The 21734-nt window shown below is 44.2% G+C and overlaps 1 protein-coding gene across 1 annotated transcript in view; it reads right to left on the bottom strand.

The window, feature by feature from the left end:
* LOC119950926 (poly(A) polymerase alpha-like) overlaps positions 1 to 20213 on the bottom strand; it is an 83221-nt gene extending 63008 nt beyond the window's left edge. Inside the window, 2 exon segments of the mRNA XM_038773892.1 lie at positions 4941 to 5111; positions 19997 to 20213. Of these exon segments, the coding sequence (XP_038629820.1) occupies positions 4941 to 5111; positions 19997 to 20004 (179 nt within the window). The 5' untranslated portion in view covers positions 20005 to 20213.
* Between the last annotated feature and the right edge of the window lie 1521 nt (positions 20214 to 21734).

A 21734-nucleotide genomic window follows, 5' to 3' on the forward strand; every position in this document is an offset into this window, starting at 1 on the left:
CTAGGCATCTTAAATCATGAAACAGGGAATGCACAAAAGGAGGAATTTACAACTCTACCTTCCCGTTAGAAAATCTAAATTGTAGTTTTTTAAAAATCTGACAATGATGGTCATAGAGCTCCAAATGAATGCCAACAGCAGTGAGGCCTCTTTAAATCCTCACTTTTTTTTTTTGAATGGGGTGTGCCCCAATCGACCGCTCTTGGAGTCCTGCTCCAAAAAGCCAGTGCACCCCCCCCCCCCCCTTTGCAAATTTTCCCTCCCAGCTCCCCCACACCCAAATTGCATATTCTCTGATTGCATTATATAAATGCAGACAAGCATGTAATAAAAATAAAGTGATTGGGCGGCACGGTGGCGCAGTGGGTTAGCCCTGCAGCCTCAGAATGCAGAGGCTCCAGGTTCAATCCCGGCTCTGGGTCACTGTCTGTGTGGAGCTTGCACATTCTCCCAGTGTCTGCGTGGGTTTCGCCCCCCACAACCTGAAAGATGTGCAAGGTAGGTGGATTGAGTTGGAAGTTGCCCCTTAATTGGAAAAAATGAATTGGCCACTCTAAATTTATATATATAAAAAATTAATAAAAAGTGATCTAATTTGAGGGATTTTAACTTCCACACATGTTGGGACAAGCAGACTAGCATGTCTGAAAGAAAATTACTCAGGATCTTTTTTAAACAATAGGCCGGAGGACCAATACTGTCCTAATAGATTTTGTCATAATCAGATTTAAACTTGTAAGGGATATTATAAATCAACCAATTTTTAAACCTCGCATGGTTGTAGGCTGCAGCTATGTTGTTGGTGATGATTTATGGCAGACTTACAAGCCAAGGATGTAATTGACATCTATTTCAAAGGAAAGTGATGTGTTTCATAAATAAAAACAATGACAAAAAAAATCAACCAATTTTTAAAAAAGTTATTTCATTGGAGTGAATATGAGCAGGGACGTTTTTAAAAAATAATTTTTATTCAGTTTTCACAAAATATCAATAACAGAAAATATTAATAACTAAGAAAACAAAAAAAGAACAACCCCCCCCCCCCCCCCCCCCCCGGTAACTACAAAAAAGAAATACATTAACGCCCGTCATAAACAAAGAACACATGTACACGTCCCTTCAACCCAACCCACAGAAACTTCTTCCCCCCCCCCCCCCCCGGGCTGCTGCTGCTGCTGGCCTCTTTCCCTACCGTTCTGCCAGGAAATCTAGGAAAGGCTGCCACCGCCTGAAAAACCCCAGTACTGATCCCCTCAGGGCAAATTTCACCCTCTCCAATTTGATAAACCCCACCATATCATTGATCCAGGCCTCCACGCTTGGGGGCCTCGCATCCTTCCACTGAAGAAGAATCCTCCGCCAGGCTACTGGGGACGCAAAGGCCAGAACACCGGCCTCTTTCGCCTCCTGCACTCCCGGCTCCACTGCAACCCCAAATATTGCAAGTCCCCAGCCTGGATTGACCCTGGATCCTACCACCCTCGACACCGTGCTTGCTACCCCCTTCCAAAATTCCCCCAGCACTGGGCATGGCCAGAACATATGGGCATGGTTCGCTGGGCTCCCCGAGCACCTAGTACACTTGTCCTCGCCTCCAAAGAACCTACTCATCCTCGTCCCGGTCATATGAGCCCTATGTAGCACCTTGAACTGTATGAGGCTAAGCCACGCACAAGAAGAGTTCACTCTTTCCAGAGCATCCGCCCACGTCCCCTCCTCAATCTCCTCACCCAGCTCCTCTTCCCATTTACCCTTCAGCTCCTCCACCGAGGCCTCGTCTACCTCCTGCATCACTTGGTACATGTCCGAAATCCTCCCCTCTCCAACCCCACACCCCCGAGAGAACCCTGTCCTGGACCCCACGCGGGGGCAACAGAGGGAACACCGCCACCTGCTGCCTGGCAAACGCCCTTACCTTTTATTTTATTTTTTATTTTAAATTTAGAGTAGCCAATTCATTTTTTTCCAATTAAGGGGCAATTTAGCATGGCCAATCCACCTAGCCTGCACATCTTTGGGTTGTGGGGACGAAACCCCACGCAAACACGGGGAGAATGTGCAAACTCCACACGGACAGTGACCCAGAGCCGGGATCGAACCTGGGACCTCGGCGCCGTGAGGCTGCAGGGCTAACCCACTGCGCCACCGTGCTGCCCCAAACACCCTTACCTGCATGCACCTAAAATTGTTCCCGGGGGGGGGGGGGGGGGGGGGGGGGGGGGGGGGGGGGAGAGGAGCCTGAACTTCCCCTCTAACTCACCCAGGCTCGCAAACTTCCCATCTACAAACAGGTCCCTCAACCACCTAACACCTGCCCTGTGCCAACTCAGGAACCCGCCATCGATTCTCCCTGGGGGACTTTTTTTGTTAAACGCAGCAAGTGAAATTTGCTGGAAACCCCCTGCTCACGAGGTGGTGGAAGTGAAAATAAGCAATGATTTCAAACAAATTCGAAGTAAAAGACTATTGGGATCAAGCGGTGGGGATGGGGGACTGACTGGATTGCTCCACGGGGATAGATTTGATGTCAATTGGCCTCGTGCCATGTTACTCCAGTCTATACTTTATAAAATAATCTGGAGTCAGGAACAATGTGGAGTTCCTTTGAAAATTGATCATGGTGATTGTCAATGAAAATAAGAGGCCAATGTTAAAATTATTGCTTTGCATCAGTATTTACATGAAAGAGGTTAGCAATGTTCTATGGAATCGGAGTGACTCACCAATCTTACCATAAGCAAAGTCACAGTAATGAAGAAAACAATGGCTGTGATCATTTCCACCTCAAAAAGGTTTTACAGGAAATAGGTTGAGAACATTGCAGATGTCCGAGAAACAGTCCTCCAAAGTTCTCTCCCTTCAGAAGCCATTCCTTTAGATTTCAAATTTGCATACATTCTTCTCCATAAAAGCAAGTAGTACCAGAGAATTATAGCTCAGTTAATGTATTTCTGAACAACAGGTGTTAGGTTAAGTATAAGGACAGTGACTGAAAACGTCATGTTGCTCAGAGAGCTACACTGGACTCGTAAATGGTAGGTCATATCAGATGAATCCAATCAAATTATGACAAGAGAAAATCTATGGTTATTTATATGGACCTCCAGAAAGCATCTGATAAAAGTCCCTTGTAAGAGACATATAGGCAAGTTTCATAGAATGGAGGACAGATTATTGACCTGGCTCAGAAATTAGCTGCGGAGCAGGAGATAAGTAGGGAGGTCCAGTAATTGGTAGGCTGTGATTTAGTGGTGCCTTGCAAGAATCTGTGTTGGAGCCTCAACTGTTCACCTTAAAGTTCTGGGCATCACCTTTAGCTAGATACACTGGTCCAGCAGGAAACAAAGTGTATATTTACTAGAATTTTCTTACTCTTGCATTTGATGTGAGCATTGCTAGCAAGGCCAGCATTTGTCATCACTCTTTACTTGCCCTCGAGAAGACGGTGTTGAGCTGTTTTCTTGAACCGGCGTTCAGAAACATACCTGGAGTTAAATTGCAGGAAGAAATGTAAACTCGGGCTGTAACTCTTGGAATTTAAAGGGTAAAGACCAGCATTCCATTAGACGTTGATTATTCTCATGACATTTAATTATGCGTGACATGTGATTTGTGCACCTGGAGCTCCACTGTTCCAAGTTTTCACCATTTAGAAAGTGCTCGGTGGTGTCCTTTTCAGGTTAAAAGTGAACAGCCTCACATTTTCCCACTGAAATTCATTTGCTACTACTCTGCCCATTCATTTAATCTATTACTATATTTTTAACTTTATGCTTCCATCCCCACGGCTTAGAATGCCACTGGCAAATTTGCTTATGTCAATTTTGATTTATGTTTTCAAGATATTGAAGAGAACAGTTAACGATTTTCCAGTTGTTGTGGGTACAGGACATATTCCAAAGATTAGAACCTAACTTTTCAGAATTAGGAAACGCTTCCATACAAGATGTTTGGATCTCTTTTCCACAATGACAATTTATGCCAAATTAATTGCTAATTTTAAAACCAAGATTGATGGGTTTAAGGAAAAGTATTAGGACATATGGGACAAAGTCAAAATTATGGAATTAGGTCACAAATAAGCTATGATCTCATTCAAAGATGCAACAAGCTTCAGGGGCTAACCTGCCTACTTTCCTACAAAAAACAGAAAATACTGGACAATCTCAGCAGGTCTGACAGCATCTCTGGAGAGAGAAGGGAGCTAATACTCTGCGTCTAGATAAGTCTTTTGTCAAAGCTAGCGCTTTTCTATGTATCCCCAGATAGATTACACCGCAGCCACAGTGCCCTGATATTGGAGGGATTCTTGTGAACCTTTTCATTTAACTTTAGAAAAACGTACCATTAGTGATGGCTTCAGCATATTACAGAGTGCTCAGTTTGTTCTAGGACAAGATTGGTAATATGGTTCAGAGGTGGATGTACAAAAGAGATGGCCACAGAACAAAATGGCCTATCCCTCTATTTTTGTGCATATTCATTTCCTAGCTCCACAAGCTAATAAGATCTGGTGTTTTCTGGAACAATGACGCACAGAACAATGGCCAATTAGTCCTCTCCTTTATCACCAGCACTGAGGATGTAAGCAGAGCAAGTTCTTACATTCAGACAAGTTGGAACAGTCACATGCACATTAGGTGGGCAATTTGTAAAAGAATGACATCCTAGATGTTTCACAGAAATTTCCAAGCCCACAAACAGACAAGAATGTTGCGTTGGTATGTGGAGACGGAAACATTTATAATGGTCAGAAGATTGAGTAGGGCACTGGGCATCTGTTCCTGGAGGATGCCACAACTCTTCCCTGATCTGTATGTAAAATAAAGACCAGCCAAATGAATAAATATATTAAAACTTTACTGAAAATCAGGGAAAACAAAGACTACTGAAGGCTGAATATCTTCCCAATTGTGTCTGTTTCCTGTAAGATTCACCTGTGCTGCAGCTCCTCTTCCTCTTCAAAGACTCCAAAAGGTTTCAATGCTTCAATGAGTTTCTGAGTAAGCACATAATCATTTTCTTTTGGTGAAGCCAAACTAATTGGAGATGTAATACCATAATGTTTGTGTGACTGTGGCTGCAGAGATCCTTGATTTGCAGCAGGGCTGTGGAACAAAACAGAAAAAATGTCAAACAATATAGTAATTGAATACTTTAAATGCCTGCAGCAACATTTCAGATTGGAGCAGCAATAGTTATATTCATATGGTCTCTGAATAAATCAAAATGATTTAACTCATTCAATGAATGAAGTATGTTTAGCATCAAGTAATATTGTTTCACAATGAAGTTCACCAACTGAAACAAAGACATTAAAGACACTTATTTTATTCAAGGGATATGGATATCCCTGCCCATTCCTCATTGCCGATGAGCAGACAGTGGTTACATGCTTTCCTGAACTGCTGCAGTCCTTGTAGTATTACAAAGAACAACACCATAGGAACAGGCCTTTCAGCCCTCCAAGCCTGTACCGGAAATGGTTGTTTCAGTGTTGTCAGGAAGCGTTCCAGAATTGACCTAACCTCCACGTCCCTCGACAATTTGCCATGGCCGATCCACCTAACTCTCACATCTTTGGACTGTGGGAAGAAACCAGAGCACCCAGAGGAAACCCATAGAGACACAGGGAGAATATACAGGCAGTGACCCAAGGCCAGAATTGAACCTGGGTCCCTGACGTGGAGGCACCAGTGCTAACCATTGTGCTGCCCCTTAATATGCCTGTGGCCCTTGAAGGTGCTGTCGAAGAAGCCTTGGCAAGGTACTACGTTGTACACATGCTCCCAATGTGCACTGGTTGTGGAAGAAATACCGGTCAAGCAGGCCGCTTTGTCCAGGATAGTGCTGAGCTTCTTGAGTGTTGCTAGAACTGCACCTATCCAGACAAGTGGGGAGTGCTCGGTCACGTTTGACTTCTGCCTTGGATATGAAGGGTCTTTGGGGAATCAAGGTGAGCTACTCTCTACAGAACGCTCAGCCGATGATCTGCTCACGCAGCCGCAGTATTTGCAGCTGGTCCAATGTGAGATTCGGCAACGGTAATGTCACTGAATATCATGGGGAAGTGGTTAAACTCTTAAATGACAAGATTTAACATTTATGGAGTAATTCCCTCTTCCAGACATCAGTGAATATTACAGGTTTGATGAAGATTAGGCATTTTGATGTCGGTGAGGCTGTCATTTGATGGAATTTCAAAAATGATTTCCCACCCTAGTTTTGCTTCCATTTGCAGCTGCTGTGTATGGCACATGTATAATGGCAAATTATTCGTACTGTATCCAAGATAGAATGGCAGCATACGCTTGCAATAAACAGCTAATAAAATTGAAAATTAATATAGCTAACATCCTGAGCAGGAAGCTAGATGGTCCTTGGAAATCAACATATTTATGATCTTCCTGTAAAATTGGCTGGATGCGAGGTATAATGCATATTGGAACAGTTTCACAAACAAATAGCAATGTCCAGCAAAGGAAACCAACAACCTTGGATGCACAAGAGCAGTCTATACTAAAATTACTCATCCAGCATACATCAAGAAATTACATTATCTGATGGTGAATGCATTTTCCCAAAATACTCTCCAAGCGAGTCAACTTGACACCAGCTGGAAAGGTAGGGCAGGATAACAACAGAAGGTGCAAGCACAACAGAAAACAAATGAATTGATGCACAACCACAAAGAACATTTGCAACAGCCAGCAATCCTATTAGCAAGTCAAAAGTAATTATCTAATAAAAACAATGTTGTACATGATTACATTTTAAGCTTATATATGAATTTAAAGGATTTCAGCTGCAGCTAGCTGCAAAGCATTGCCGTGGCAGGAAATGTAATTTTCACAGCAACATTTGGAAAACAAGTTTGGGGAAAACAAGTTTGGTTCTACGTGACAGTCAAGAAACTCAGGAACAGAATAAAACAGGATCCTCAGAGACAGAACAGCAGCCAGCTACACGTTAGCTCTTGTATCATGTTTTTAGCTTTCTATTTTAAACAAGAACTGAAAAGGAAAAAACAGTCATGCACGATTATAGACTTTACAATGTTTATAAGTCAGGAGTACACTCCATTTACTTGTATGATTGCAGCTCCAACAATACTCTCAAGGTGTTCAGCATTCAGGATGAAGCCACCCACTTGATTGGTATCCCACCCACAAACATGCACTCCCTCCTCCACCGACACAGGTTACAGCAATGTTTAACATCTACAAGGTGCACTGCAGGAACTCAAGGATCCTTTGACAGCACCTTCTAAACCCACGGCTGAAGAACAAGGTCAGCAGATGCATGGGAACACCACGACCTGCAAATTCCCCTCCAAGCTGCACACCATCCTGACCTGGAAACATACTGCTATTCCTTCACTGTTGCTGGGTCAAAATCCTGGAACTCTCTCCTAACAGCACCGTTGGTGTACCTAGCCAACATAAATGCAATGGTTCAAAAAGGCAGCTTACGAGCGCCTTCGAGTGCAATAAGAGATGAGCAAATGCAGGTCTAGTCAGCAATGTGCGCATCCCATGAATGAATGAATAAAAGAATACATACTTGTGTAAAAGTCAAATTGAGGGCAAAAGTTAGGGGTCAACATTTACACGCATAATAGTTGAGCAATGACATGCAGGCTGGAATGGGTTTAAAAATCACTGCCATTATGGAATAAAGAAAGAAAACCAACACTAATGAGTTTGTATTAATTCTCCAACATTTATTTTGTAACATTACAACCAATATACATTTCATCCAACACAATATAAATATATACCATAATAAATTAACAACGCTTCACACTGGAATCCTTGGAAATCACTGAACAATTATTCCCAATAGCCTGGTTGCATACCATCATCAGTGGACTAGAATCTTTGGCATCATTTTACAAATAATCCGCAGAATCATTGAGCACCTTAGTACATCATTATTCCATATTTTAGAAATTATTTTTGACAATATGGGGATCAAAGTTCATTCCATGGTCTATGGTCCATTGGTATAATCTTAAGGATGCTGGCATATTTCCGCCTTTTGTGTATGCTTTTTCGCCATCCGACATCGGTTGTTCCACATCTTTCAGATGCGGACCATGAGGAGTTTTATTAATACATATATTCAAGGACTGAACGACACATGTGACTGTTGGAAATAAGGACAAAGTTGTTGTTGGTTTGCACATTCACTCAGTATCTGCAGGGTAGGCGGATTAGCTCTGCTGAATTGCACCTTAGTATCTAAAAGAGTGGGGGCAAGGGTGCTCTTTAGAAGGGTTAGTGCAGCTTGATGGACCGAATGGCCTCCCTTTGCAAGGTAAAGGGGTCTCCATAGTCCCAGATGACCATAGGCTGCGTTTGGTGGAAAGAGGTGATTTGACCAGAGGATAACCACACCTCCAGCGAGAGGCAAGATTAAAAAGGCAGGCCTTCATAAATAGCCTCAGCCAGTATGGGAATTCAACCAACTCTGCTGGGCTCGCTCGGTTTCACGAACCACCTGTCTAGCCAAGTGAGCTAAACCGGCTTCCCTCTGCCCAGTCAGGGTCTTATGATTGTCAATAGGTGGGATTTGAACATGTGACAGATGAACAAACTTTCTTCATTTGGTAGTGCACCTGGTATAAAATTCCACACTTCTCCCATCCAGTTTTTGCAACTGCCATCATCCATTCAGCCCTTCATGAGTAGGGCGACAACACCTTGCTGAAATTTCTCTGGTGTGAACTTTGCATTTGAATTTTGTGCCATTCGCAATACAAGATAGAACCATATCTTCTTATGGCCAGTGTCTTTACAAGGATGATTTTTGCAGTAATCTCATTTGCTGGCCGTGCAAAGTTAATTCATGTTTCATCCATAATCCCAACGCAGGCCAATCCATACATATTCTATGTCAGATGACAAACGGTGAAATATTTTTTTTATAAATTTAGAGCAGCCAACTCATTTTTTTCAATTAAGGGGCAATTTAGCATGGCCAATCCATCTAGTCTGCACATCTTTGGGCTGTGGAGGCAAAACCCACGCAAATACGGGGAGAATGTGTAAACTCCACCCAGACAGTGATCCAGAGCTGGGATCGAACGTGGGACCTCAGCGCCGAGAGGCCGCAGGGCTAATCCACTGCGCCACCGTGCTGCCCTCAAACAGAGAAATTTGATGATTTTATCAAGTGGTGGCGAACGCTGTGAAATTTTCATTCTCTGATAAATGCCAAATTTTGCCATTTCATGAATCTGGTCCGCCTACTACTAGCTGCAAATTCTGAATCATCATCTTTCTTTGCGTCTCCGAGGGCATGGAGTCGGATTGCTCTGCTGGTGATAATACAATAAGTTTGCCAATGCTCATTAATCTATTCTACCACTTTTCTCCAGTTTAAATTGAGCTGTGTACTTATTATTCTTTCTCAAAGACACCATGACAGATTATGTGGTACAAATTAGTCTTGTTGATTGACGGGGAGATGGCCGCTAAAACTGGCAGAGAGAAAAGTAATTAATAATTGAAACATAATTTGATTTCCCCAAAAAACAGGGGCTGATCTTTACATGAAGTACAAGGAAAATTACTTTTTTGCCCAAATGTCTTGGGGTTGACTTTCACACAAATATATAGAGTATTCATTCTCCTGATGAAACATTCAGCATAGTTACTCGCTGATGCCCAAAATATATCAAAAACACTATTATTTCAACATAGGCACTCAAATCATTTTCGAACTTCACTAATGAAATCTCCCATTTATTTAGCTCCAATATCTCCACGTTTCCCAAAGTGTCCACTTGATTGACAATAATGTTACTCCAGTGCCATTTCTTCTTGTTCATTTCAAACTGAGTACATAATCCTAGATTAGGAACAAACAGTAAAAACTGAAAATCTAAATGAAAAAGCCAAAAATATCAATTTCTTACCACCTCCCTTAAAACGTCACCAACCCAACCTAACATGCCTTGATTCTTAAATAAAAGCAAATATTGGGGATGCTCGAAATCCGAAATAAAAAAAACAAAGTCCTGGCAAAACGCAGCAGACGGTCAACTCCTCATTCATCAAACTAGATTCGAAACACTAACTGTTTCTCTCTCCACAGATACTGCCAGACCCGAGTTTAGCCAGTACATTGTTTTTATGCCAGGAATCTTAATGCGTGAAACTCATGGTTAAGAGTCTCTAATCTTCGCTAATATTTAATTTCAAAACTGTGGTTGGTTAGCTTAAATTCTATGAAAAGGGAGTCATTTCACTGGCCGAGTTAACAGTCTGAATGAATCTGTTCAACAGGACCTCATGTAACTTTTGAGATAAAACCTGCCTCAGCAAAGCGCGCAGCTTGATCAGTCACTGAACATGGTAAACCAGAGATCATGTAATTGTAATCATGCAGAATGGCTTGCATTAACATGGGCAAATGAACCCAAACCAATGTTACTTTTTAACCCAAGAGCATTATATCCTCTCAAGTACAATTAACACTTCCACTGGGATGAGTCAGAAATTAGAAACACATGTCACTATTACAACACGAGTACATATGGAGCATCACTAAATGAAAAAAGCTGTGTCCAACATTTGTCATGCATAATATTCTCATTCCCACGTGGCTATATCCCCACATGACAAATCTGCTGATGTTCAAAAGAGCAGTCCTAAAAACTATTTATGAACATGTGCAAACCACACATATTATGATCTCCTTGAGAGATCGATACTTAAGAAATTTGACTTTCCAGTTGTTAGCTGAAAGAATGACAGGCCAAGATTTCACAATTTAAAAATGTTGTTTTTTTTTATAAATTTAGATTACCCAATTATTTTTTCCAATTAAGGGGCAATTTAGCGTGGCCAATCCACCTACTCTGCACATTTTTGGGTTGTGGGGGTGAAACCCACTCAGACACGGGGAGAATGTGCAAACTCCACACGGACAGTGACCCAGAGCCGGGATCGAATCTGGGACCTCAGCGCCGTGAGGCAGCTGTGCTAACCACTAGGCCACCGTGCTGCCCTTAAAAATGTTGTTGTATCAAACGACCAAAAGCACCGACTAAACATTTGTGAGGCAGTTTAAACCACAGACCAACATTCTGTTTGATTACTCTTCTCATAAATAGGGTGGTCTCAAGGTCTTTACAGTAAGAAGTCTTACAGCACCAGGTTATTAAAGTCCAACAGGTTTGTTTCAAATCACTAGCTTTTGGAGCACTGCTCCTTCCTCCTGAGGAAATTAGTGATTTGATACAAACCTGCTCACCCCAGTCCAACGCCAGTATCTTCACATCAGGGTCTTTAAACTAGCGAGTGTGGGGTTTTGGGGCGGGCATGGGGGCGAGAAAGAGGCAGGGGCAACACTACAGGAAGTAAAATGGTTAATGGGAAGCAAAGCAGCAGGTTAGCACATGGGAAGGTGGATTCAACTTAGTCCTTACTCGCAACATTCCGGCGCCTGTGCGGATACACTGAGGGAGAATTCAGAATGTCCAAATAACCTAACAGCACGTCTTTTGGGCCTTGTGGGAGTAAACGAGGAAATGGCTGAGGCACTGAACACATTGTGTTGGTCTTCACAGTGGAAGACACAAATAACATGCCAATAATCGTTGGCAAGGAGGCTATAGCAGGTGAGGACCGAGAAACGATCACTAAGGAGGTAGTGTTGGGCAGGTTAATGGGGCTAAAGGTAGACAAATCTCCTGGCCCTGATGGAATGCATTCCAGTGTGCGAAAAGAGGTGGCGGGGGAAATATAAAATACGCTCGCGGTAATTTACCAAAATTCACTGGTCTCTGGGACCGTTCGGGCAGATTGGAAAACAGCAAATGTGACGCCACTGTTTAAAAAAGGTAGTGGACAAAAGGCGGGTAACTATAGGCTGGTTAGCTTAACTTCTGTAGTGGGGAAAATGCTTGAATTTGTTGATAAGGAAGAAATAGTGAGTCATCTGGATAGAAATTGTCCCATTGGGCAGGCGCAGCATGGTTTCATGAAAAGCACGTCACGTTTGACTAATTTAATGGAATTCTTTGAGGAAATTCCGAATGCGGTGGACAATGGGGAACACCGCGATGGATGCGGTGTATCTGGCGTTCCAGAAGGCATTCGACAAGTAGCCATACAAAAGGCTGCTGCGTAAGATTTCCTTTTAAAATGTAAGTACCAAAATTCATTTTTTCCCAGCTAAGGGGCAATTTAGCGTGACCAACATCTTTGGGTTGTGGGGCCAAAACCCACGCAAACACGGGGAGAATGTGCAAACTGCACACGGTCAGTGACTCAGAGCCGGGTTTGAACCTGGGAACTCGGCGCTGTGAGGCAGCAGTGCTAACCACTGCACCACCGTGCTGCCCTACTGCTGCATAAGAGTAAGGCGCATGGTGTTATGGGTAATGTATTAGCATGGATAGAGGATTGGTTAACTGACAGAAAGTAAAGAGTGGGGATAAATGGGTGGTTTCCTGATTGCCGATCAGTGGCGAGTGATGTGCCTCAGGGATCAGTGCTGGATCCGCAATTGTTCACAATTTACAATAATAATAGCTTGTCACAAGTCGGCTTCAAGAAGTTACGGTGAAAAGCCCCTAGTCGCCACATTCTGCCGTCTGTTCAGGGAGGCCGGTACGGGAATTGAACCCGCGCTGTGGGCATTGTTCTGTATTACAAGCGAGCTGTTTAGCCCACTGTGCTAAACCAACCCGTCAACTCCAGGTGATCTGGGGACCAAGTGTAATGTGTCAAAGTTGGCAGATGACACTCAGATGAGTGGTAGAGTCATGTGTGCTGAGGAACTAAAAGGCTGCAGAGTGATATCGATAGTTTGAGTGGGCAAGGGTCTGGCAGATGGAGTTCAATGTTGATAAATGCGAGGTCATCCATTTTGGTAGGAACAGCAGCAAAATGAACCAACATTTAAATGGTAAAAAATTGCAGCATGCTGCTGTGCGGAGAGACCCGGGTGTCCTTGTGCATAATCGCAAAAAAATGGTTTGCAGGTACAGCAAGTAATTAAGAAGGCAAATGGAATTTTGTCCTTCAATGCTAGAGGGATGGAGTTTAAAAGCAGGGAGATTATGCTGCAGCTGTATAGGATGCTGGCAAAGCCACACTTGGAGTACTGTGTGCAGCTTTTCCTTACTTGAGAAAGGATGTACTGGCACTGGAGATTGTGCAGAGGAGATTCACTAGGTTGATTCCGAGGTTGAAAGGATTAGCTTATGGGGAGAGACTAAGTAGACTGGGACTATACGCACTGTAATGTAGAAGAATGAGGGGGGCATATTATAGAAACATATAAAATTATAAAAGGAATAGATAGGATAGAAGCAGGGAGATGTTTCCACTGGTGGGTGAAACTAGAACTAGGGGGCATAGCCTCAAAATAAATGGGAGCAGATTTAAGACTGAGTTGAGGAAGAACTTCACCCAAAGGGTCATGAATCTGTGGAACACCCGGCCCAGTGAAGCAGTTGAGGCTAGCTCGTTAAATGTTTTGAAGGCAAAGGTAGATAGATTTTTAAACAGCATAGGAATAAAAGATGACAGTGAGCGGGTGGTTAAGTGAAGCGGAGTCCACAAAAAGATCAGCCATCTGCAGAGCAGACTCGAGGGGCCAGTTATGGTCTTGTGTACTTATTCTTCAAGGAATCACGAGTCCTTTTTGCAAAAAGTCGACAATTACTCCCTGCTTCCAATGGGTTCCTGTATCCCTGTTTTGCCAAGTAGTAACTTCAAGTGACCGTCTCCAGGCACTTTCCTCAGTTTACAGAGTTTCTTAAATCGACAGCCAGGAGTAAAGAGAGTGTTGTGATTATTATTTTTTCACCGTGGCCTTGCCAAAACAAATCTCCCAGAATCGGTAAACGGCTGTAGGACGTGTTTCTTCGACAAGAGACCATCTCACTCCTTCTTCTGGATGTGGTAGCTAGCAAAGTCAAGCAGCCTTTTGTCTCAATTCTGTAGAAGGGTCATATAGAGTTGGGTTTCTCTTTCCACGGACACTGCCAGACGTATTGAGTTTATCCAGCGTTTTCGATTTTCAGATGTTCCTCTCTGCTGACCACACAAAACTGCTGCCTCTGTTCACCGATTTGTAGGCAAGACTGTAAACGGGTCTCAAAAATGGTTTCCTCATGCTTCTTCCCCATGGCAACATGAAACACACTAACCTTCCATCCAGATAAAAATGCTAATTATCCATCCTTCCTACCAACTCTTTCATCTTAAAAGAGAATGAACAGTTTAACAGTGCAACTGTTTACAACCCAATACCAACACCACCCTTTTGGGACTTTGGGAGACTCAAGAGTAACAAAGAGACTAGTGCAATTGTCTCCAAGTGTAAATACCTTACGCCTTCCTCTCAGTAAAGTCTACTGAAGTGTTATTTTGATTTTGAATAATCAAACCACCAATGCTACGGTCAGTAATGGGCAGCACGGTAGCATTGCGGATAGCACAATTGCTTCACAGCTCCAGGGTTCGATTCCCGGCTTGGGTCACTGTCTGTGCAGAGTCTGCATGTTCTCCCCGTGTCTGCGTGGGTTTCCTCCGGGTGCTCCGGTTTCCTCCCACAGTACAAATATGTACAGGTTAGATGGATTGGCCACACTAAACTGCCCTTAGTGTACAAAATTGCCCTTAGTGTTGGGTGGGGTTACTGGGTTACGGGGATAGGTAGGAGGTGTGAGCTTGGGTGGGGCGCTCTTTACAGGGGCCGGTGCAGACTCGATGGGCCGAGTGGCCTCCTTCTGCACTGTAAATTCTATGATCAGTCAGGTTTCAAAACAGGCCACATGATCCCATTCTTTTAAAGCTAAAGTCAAAAATATATAATTTTATAAACCTCATTGTGAAGGGTGCATTTTTTATATTTAAACTTTCATGGTTTCGTGCAAAAAAAGTCATGTCAATAAAGAGTCAGGTTTTCATCAAAAACTGCTGCTTTTCACTTGCAATTTTCTCAGCTCTTGAAGATATGAATATCTTGTACAGAGATTCTGGTCTGTACCATTCCATGACTAAAAGTGCTCATTCTTGTGTAGCTGGAAAATTAATTATTACCCAACCGCACCCAATGATAGACGCTTTCTGAATTAGAACCAAGTTTAATCCCATCAACAGGTTCACCTCCAATGCGGCTAATGGATAGCCTTGAAGAACAGAAATCCATGGCGATTTCCCCGTATCTTTTTAAAAATAAATTTAGATTACCCAATTATTTTTTCCAATTAAGGGGCAATTTAGCGTGGCCAATCCACCTACTCTGCACATTTTTTTTGAGTTGTGGGGGCGAAACCCACGCAGACACGGGGAGAATGTGCAAACTCCACACGGACAGTGACCCAGAATCGAACCTGGGACCTCAGCGCCGTGAGGCGGTTGTGCTAACCACTAAGCCACCGTGCTGCCCTATTTCCCCTTACCCAAGCTAGACATGACAACACTACTTGTAACATTTGAGCCCCAGCCTAGGGAAAATAAACAAATTCAGCCTTGATCAGAAATCAAATCTGGCATCTCCTTAACCCATACAAATTAGGAACAGGAGTAGGGCATGAGGCCCATCAAGCCTGCTCTGCCATTCAATAAGATCATGGCCGATTTGCTTAAGGAGTTGGATCACCCAAACAAAAGGAGTTTTCATTGTATTTTCAATAGCTTTTGGGCACTAAGGAAATTATAAATGATACACCCTCCCACGGAGGCTTCTAATCTGTGCATACAAAATTCAGTAAGCAAAGCTTTAAGTGAATAAGTAACATTTTTGCTGAACCGTACTCTTCTTGAAGGACATCCATTGCTAATGTTAATGCACAAAAGTTCCCGAGTTTCCGAATATTAGAACTTAATGCAAAACCATAAATATATTTTTTTAAAACTTGCTTCCTTCTTCGCTGTTCGTTCTGTTCAAAATTCACTTAAATCTGTACAAATCGGATTGAAACCTGAAAACAATGAGCCCACATACGTAATATTATTCACAGAATCATGGTCACACATGACTACTCAAGTCTTATTTGTATAACAATACTGCAGGAGATAATCAATGCACACAATCACATGCAGTAACAATGAATTGGAGTGTTCCTGACTTCCTCCGAAACTGTTGCCTTCCCTACATACTACTCAATAGGACATCTCACTTTCGGTTTTACAAATCCATACCATGCACTTATGAAATATGTTGAGAAAAAATTTATAAAATGAGGAAACACCAGTGAATGGAGTATATTTTCATTCCAAAAAAACAAATTAAAAACATCTATTCGTATTAATTTTCCGACTGTTTTCAGTATCTGGTAAATTTATCAAGTCTTCAATTGCATTTTCTGGCTGCATTTATTTAAAGACAGTCCACCAATTTTTCTAACCCTCATTAAAGTTTTGAATTATTATTTTGATTTATATCCAGTGGATCGCCATGTCTCTATTCATTATTTGGCCATCAGCATAACATCAGTAGTTTGTGTCTACGAGTTGTTTCACATTTTGAAAAATTGTTTTACAAGAAAACAGACCGATCATGCATGCGCCTCTTGGTATGGTTCATCTGTGCTCCAAGTCCAAGGGATAAGACACTAACTGGCGCAGAATCAGCTTAGCCAATCTGGCTGGACCGCAACAAGTACTATTCGGCCTTAATACCCAGTATTCCACATACTTCAGTATCATCCTTGAGTGCAAGAATAAACTTAGCATCCTTTCTTGCTACAAACCATTTCCTTTGTCTCTTGAACGCACAGACAGCGACCCAAGCAGGGAATCGAACCCGGGTCCCTGGTGCGGTGACGCAACCGCCCTTCACTTCACAATCTAGGAATTTTACTTAAGCCGAAATGGAGGACTCTATATTCCCAACACAATCTCCAACTACCGTAAGCTTCAGAACATCTTAAAATAAATCTGCTGTCTGTCTGTATCCTAATCTATAATTCCCACCCATCAGACATCTATCATATCTGGCCTCATTCTGCACTGTAAATTTTCTGATCCTCCAATTAAAAAAATATTCTACTTCATGACCTCACCCCACCCTATCCGTGACCTTTAATAACCATCCAAAACTCCCAAGAGTTTTGTTCTTCCAACTCTAGCTTAGTATACTCTCCCCACGTTGCATCAAAGCACCACTTTCTTTTACAAATTCTGTGCAAAACATCCTGCATTTTAAAGTAGTCACATTCATTAAGGCTGTTCTATTATACACGATAATACATTGGAGCCCCAGTCACGGTGACAGTGAGGGGCTCAAATCTTGCTCATTATTACTGTTGTTGCATTGCCTGTTACATGTGCAACTCAGATTCCTCTTCCTTTTTTACTGTACAATGCAAAACACCAATAAAACATTTTCAAACACAAAATACAAGATAATAGAATCATACTGAACAGGCCATTTGGCCCTTTGCTGTCATTTTGGTAAAGCTCTCTAACTGGTCCCCACTCCTGGGCTCTTTCCACACAGCCCTGTAATTTATTTTATTCTGCCTCTATCACTCTGAGACAATGCATTCCAGATTACACAAATAAATGTTTAAAAAATGGCCTTATTCCACCTTTGATTCGCTTGTCCTTTACCTTAAATCTATATTGGCTGGTCACTACCCATTCTGCCACTGGAAACAGATCCTCTATATTTACTCAGCAAAAGCATTCATGATTTTGAACACCTCAATCAAATCTCCTAACCTTTATTGCTCTAAGCATAACCTGTCCAGGCTCTCCATATAACTGAAGTGCATCATCCCTGGTTCCATTCCAGTAAAAGCTCTTCTACATCCACTTTAAAGCAACATAAAAAGTGCAACATAAAAAAAGTGCAGTGCCCAAAATTGGACACAATGTTCCAGCTGAGGGCCAACCACGTTTATACTCTTGTGCTTATATGAATAAAAGAAAGACTCTCAAATGCTAGTTTAATAGCCTTGTATTTCCATCTGCAAAGATTTGGATATATTCACACCCAGGTCACTATTTCTGCATACCCTTCAAAATTGCATCATCATCTATCCTCATTCTTCCTACCAAAGCAAATCTGAGTTAAATTTCATCTGTCAAGTGTCCATTTCCCACATTTGCCTTTCTGTAGTCTGTTACTAACCTCTCGTTATTTACTGCATTTTGTGCATCTGAAAAATGTTGAAAAAATGCCCTGCATACCAATGTCCAGATAATTTAATTTAGAAAGGGGTAGTGGCCTTAATACTGAGCCCTGAAGAACATCACTGTATAATTCCTTCTGTAACTATACTGCCACCGTCCCTTCAATTTTGCCAAGGCAGCTATTACACATGTATCTGTTAACTTCTTACCTCCTTTCCCCTTCTACTTCACCTCATTTCTGTTCGAAGCAAGGTATTTGCACCAAAACTGTTAACGCGTTGTTTTCCTTTGCTGATACTGACTGACCTGCCATGCATTCCCAGTATTATTCTTCATTTCAGTTCTAGCATTTGCAAGTTTTAAAATGTACATTTGTTTCTTTCTAATATCTATAAAAGAGATTTATTCAAGGTCTTCATGCTACTTTCAGTAGGCTACGTCACTCTATGAAATCTTTAAATCGGAGACAAATAGATTGTTGTTAAGCAAAGATATTAAGGGGTTAGCCCAAAGGTATATGAGGTTGGGCCACAGGTCAGCCATGATCTCACTGAATGGCAGGACAGGCTCGAAGAGATGAATGGCCTACTCCTGTACCTATATGTCAGTGAATTACCACTATAGATTGACTTTCCAGAGAGCATTCACAGAGTATAAAAGTGTATGTAGTAGCTACCATCTCTCCCTCTCACACATATACATTCCTTTACTCCCAGTAAATAAAGTGATACTCCCAGTAAATAAAGTGAATATTGGAATATAGTTTCTGTTAAGACATCAAAATAGTAACTGGTATTTGAAGGTGGGCAAAGTTCTCCTGCCAAAAGCCAAGTTTCACCATGTCCCCCAAATGAAGCAAGCTCACATTTGAAAATGATTACACATGGGCGTTTTCCGAGCAAAACCAGAGAGCACAAAATAGCACTGCTTGCTTGCTGAATTAAAAAGTTGATTACCAAGGTCATCCTTTTAACATGTCCGAAGGTGGAGATCCCCATTTTGATCACTCCAACACCAATTAATCAAATTTAACACAAGGCAATCGGGTGCGATAAGAATGGGGGGGGGGGGGGGGGGGAAAGAGAGGGAAGAGAGAGAGAGAGAGAGGAAAAAAAGAAAATAGTATCTCAACAGGCACAATTTTGACAATTGGGCTTTGTGAATTGCAGTTGGAAGGCGGTCATTTAAAGCAGGCCGGTTTGTAAAGACGGGCAACCGTGCTTGGAGGGGATTCCCCACCACCAACCGGTCACAAAGTAGTGCGACCCAAGTCCAAGTAATTAAAAATACAGCCTGTTGGAGAGGGTTGGAGAAACCACGTTAAGCATCAAACAAATTGATTTTTAAAAATTGTAATCTCATAACAACCCAAACAGGCCGGTAGAGGAGAAGTAAAGGAGAAATTAGAATGACACGTCCATTTCTGCTGAAGCCAGGCGCAGCCCGCTGCAACTCGACGATACATTGGGATTAAAACCGAGTCCACTTGGGGGTTGTTTTTTTTGTTTGAGAGGGGCCTGAATGTGGCGGAGGGGCCTGCCGGCTGGGGCTGTGGCGGAGGGGCCTGCCGACTGGGGCTGTGGCGGCGGGGCCGGCCGGCTGGGGCTGTGGCGGCGGGGCCGGCCGGCTGGGGCTGTGGCGGCGGGGCCGGCCGGCTGGGGCTGTGGCGGCGGGGCCTGCCGGCTGGGGCTGTGGCGGCGGGGCCGGCCGGCTGGGGCTGTGGCGGCGGGGCCGGCCGGCTGGGGCTGTGGCGGCGGGGCCGGCCGGCTGGGGCTGTGGCGGCGGGGCCGGCCGGCTGGGGCTGTGGCGGCGGGGCCGGCCGGCTGGGGCTGTGGCCTCGGGGGCTTCCTGTCTCCCTCTCCCCCGGCGCTGCACACGATACTCACTATGGCATGGTTCGGCTCCGTTCCACTTGCACTCTCCCTTCCCTAACGGTCGCCGAAGTTCACTCTCATCCTTGCGCCCCGAGCTTTATTATCAGTCGCTCTCACTGAAATTCTCCACCCCTTCTCCTCCGTGCCGTATTGATCTGGTTTTCCTCCGCCTCACCCCGCCCTCCTCCGATACTAATTTCTTCACGTCTCAACTTTTTTTTTTTAACCCACCCACCCCCTTTATTCCGTTTCAAAACCCCCCCCACCCACCCCCTCGATCCCCGCTCCGTCTTTATAACAAAGCGCCCGGTCCCAACATGGCGACAGACGGACAAAAACAACAAACCCGCCGCAGCCAGCGCCAGCCGGCTCGACGTGCCCGGCGTGGCGTCCCCTTACGTCACCGCGTTCGAAACGACGTGCGCAATCCCACCGCAGCGGGTCGCGCGAGCGCCCAGGCTCTTCTCTCTACCCACTCCTCAGCCACGCATGCGCGCCAACGCGACCCACCCAGTCCTGGAGGGGAAGGGAAGAGTCTGGGCCGGCCTGCCGATGTACGCGTGCGTAGCGAAGCCCAGCCCCCCCTTCCTTCCTCCCGCCGGGAGGGGCCAAAAAACCCGGGCGCGATTCTCTACCCCTCACGCCGGGTGGGAGAATAGCGGGAGGGCCTCCCGACATTTTTCATGCCCTCCCGCTATTCTCCCCCCACGCCCGACCCACGCCACGAAAGCGGCAATTCGCCGAGGCCGATGGGCCGAGCGGCGGGGCCTTCACGCCCGTTTCAACACGGCAGCAAACACACCTGCTCATTGCCGTCATGAAATGGGCGCCAGATGCCCGTTTGGGGCATCTAGAGGCCCGATTGGCACGGGGTCACCACGACTGTGCTCGGGAGGGGACAGGCCCGCAATCGGTGCCCATCGATCGTCGGGCCAGCATCCAAAGCAGATGCATTCTTTCCCCTCGGCTGCCCAGCAAGATCAATCCGCCACGTCTTGCCGGGCGGCTGAGGAGAAAGACGGCAACTGCGCATGCGCGGGTTGCCGTTGTCCAACCTGCGGCGTGACGCTTGACGTGTGGCCTTGACGCGCTCCTAGCCCCGCCCGGGGGGGAGAATCGGCCCCGGAAGTGGCCGTGAAGGCTGCCGTGGGTCACGGCCTGTCCCACGGCAGCCTTTACGATTCTCCGCATTTGCGGAGAATCTCGCCCCATCTGTCTCAAGCGCACGATCAGCAACGTCAAAGCGGACTAGGTAGAGTCAGAGGATGGTCGACGAGGCCATTTAGCCTGTCCTAACTCCTGCTAGCTCCCTTTGCAAAAGCAATTCAGACACCCCCACTTTCCTAGCAGCCTTGCAAATATTTTTCTCTTAAGATAATTATTCAATTCCCTTTTGACAGCCCACGATTGAGTCTGCCTCCATCAACATAGGTACTTGTTGGCCGGTGTGGACGCGATCAGCCAAAGGACCCTCTTGGTGTATCGGAGGCACAGTGGTTATTTAACATCTAGCATAAGTGTTGGAGAGAGAACAAACTCACAGTTTATTTGTTAACTTTACTCAATAAAGCATTTGCTTTAATTGGAAGACTACGAGTTTTAATCAACATCGAGTTAAAGATCATCCTGGCAAGAAGCAAATGAGTAGCATATCTTGCACAAAGTATATAGCAGGGGCAAAGCTACCACTTTGGAAAAGTGGTGTTATGCTCGGAACGTCCAAAGATCTGAAATTGCGTTTGGAAAGTGA

Source organism: Scyliorhinus canicula, chromosome 2 (genome assembly GCF_902713615.1).
Source record: "Scyliorhinus canicula chromosome 2, sScyCan1.1, whole genome shotgun sequence".
In the NCBI taxonomy this organism is placed as follows: Eukaryota; Metazoa; Chordata; class Chondrichthyes; order Carcharhiniformes; family Scyliorhinidae; genus Scyliorhinus; species Scyliorhinus canicula.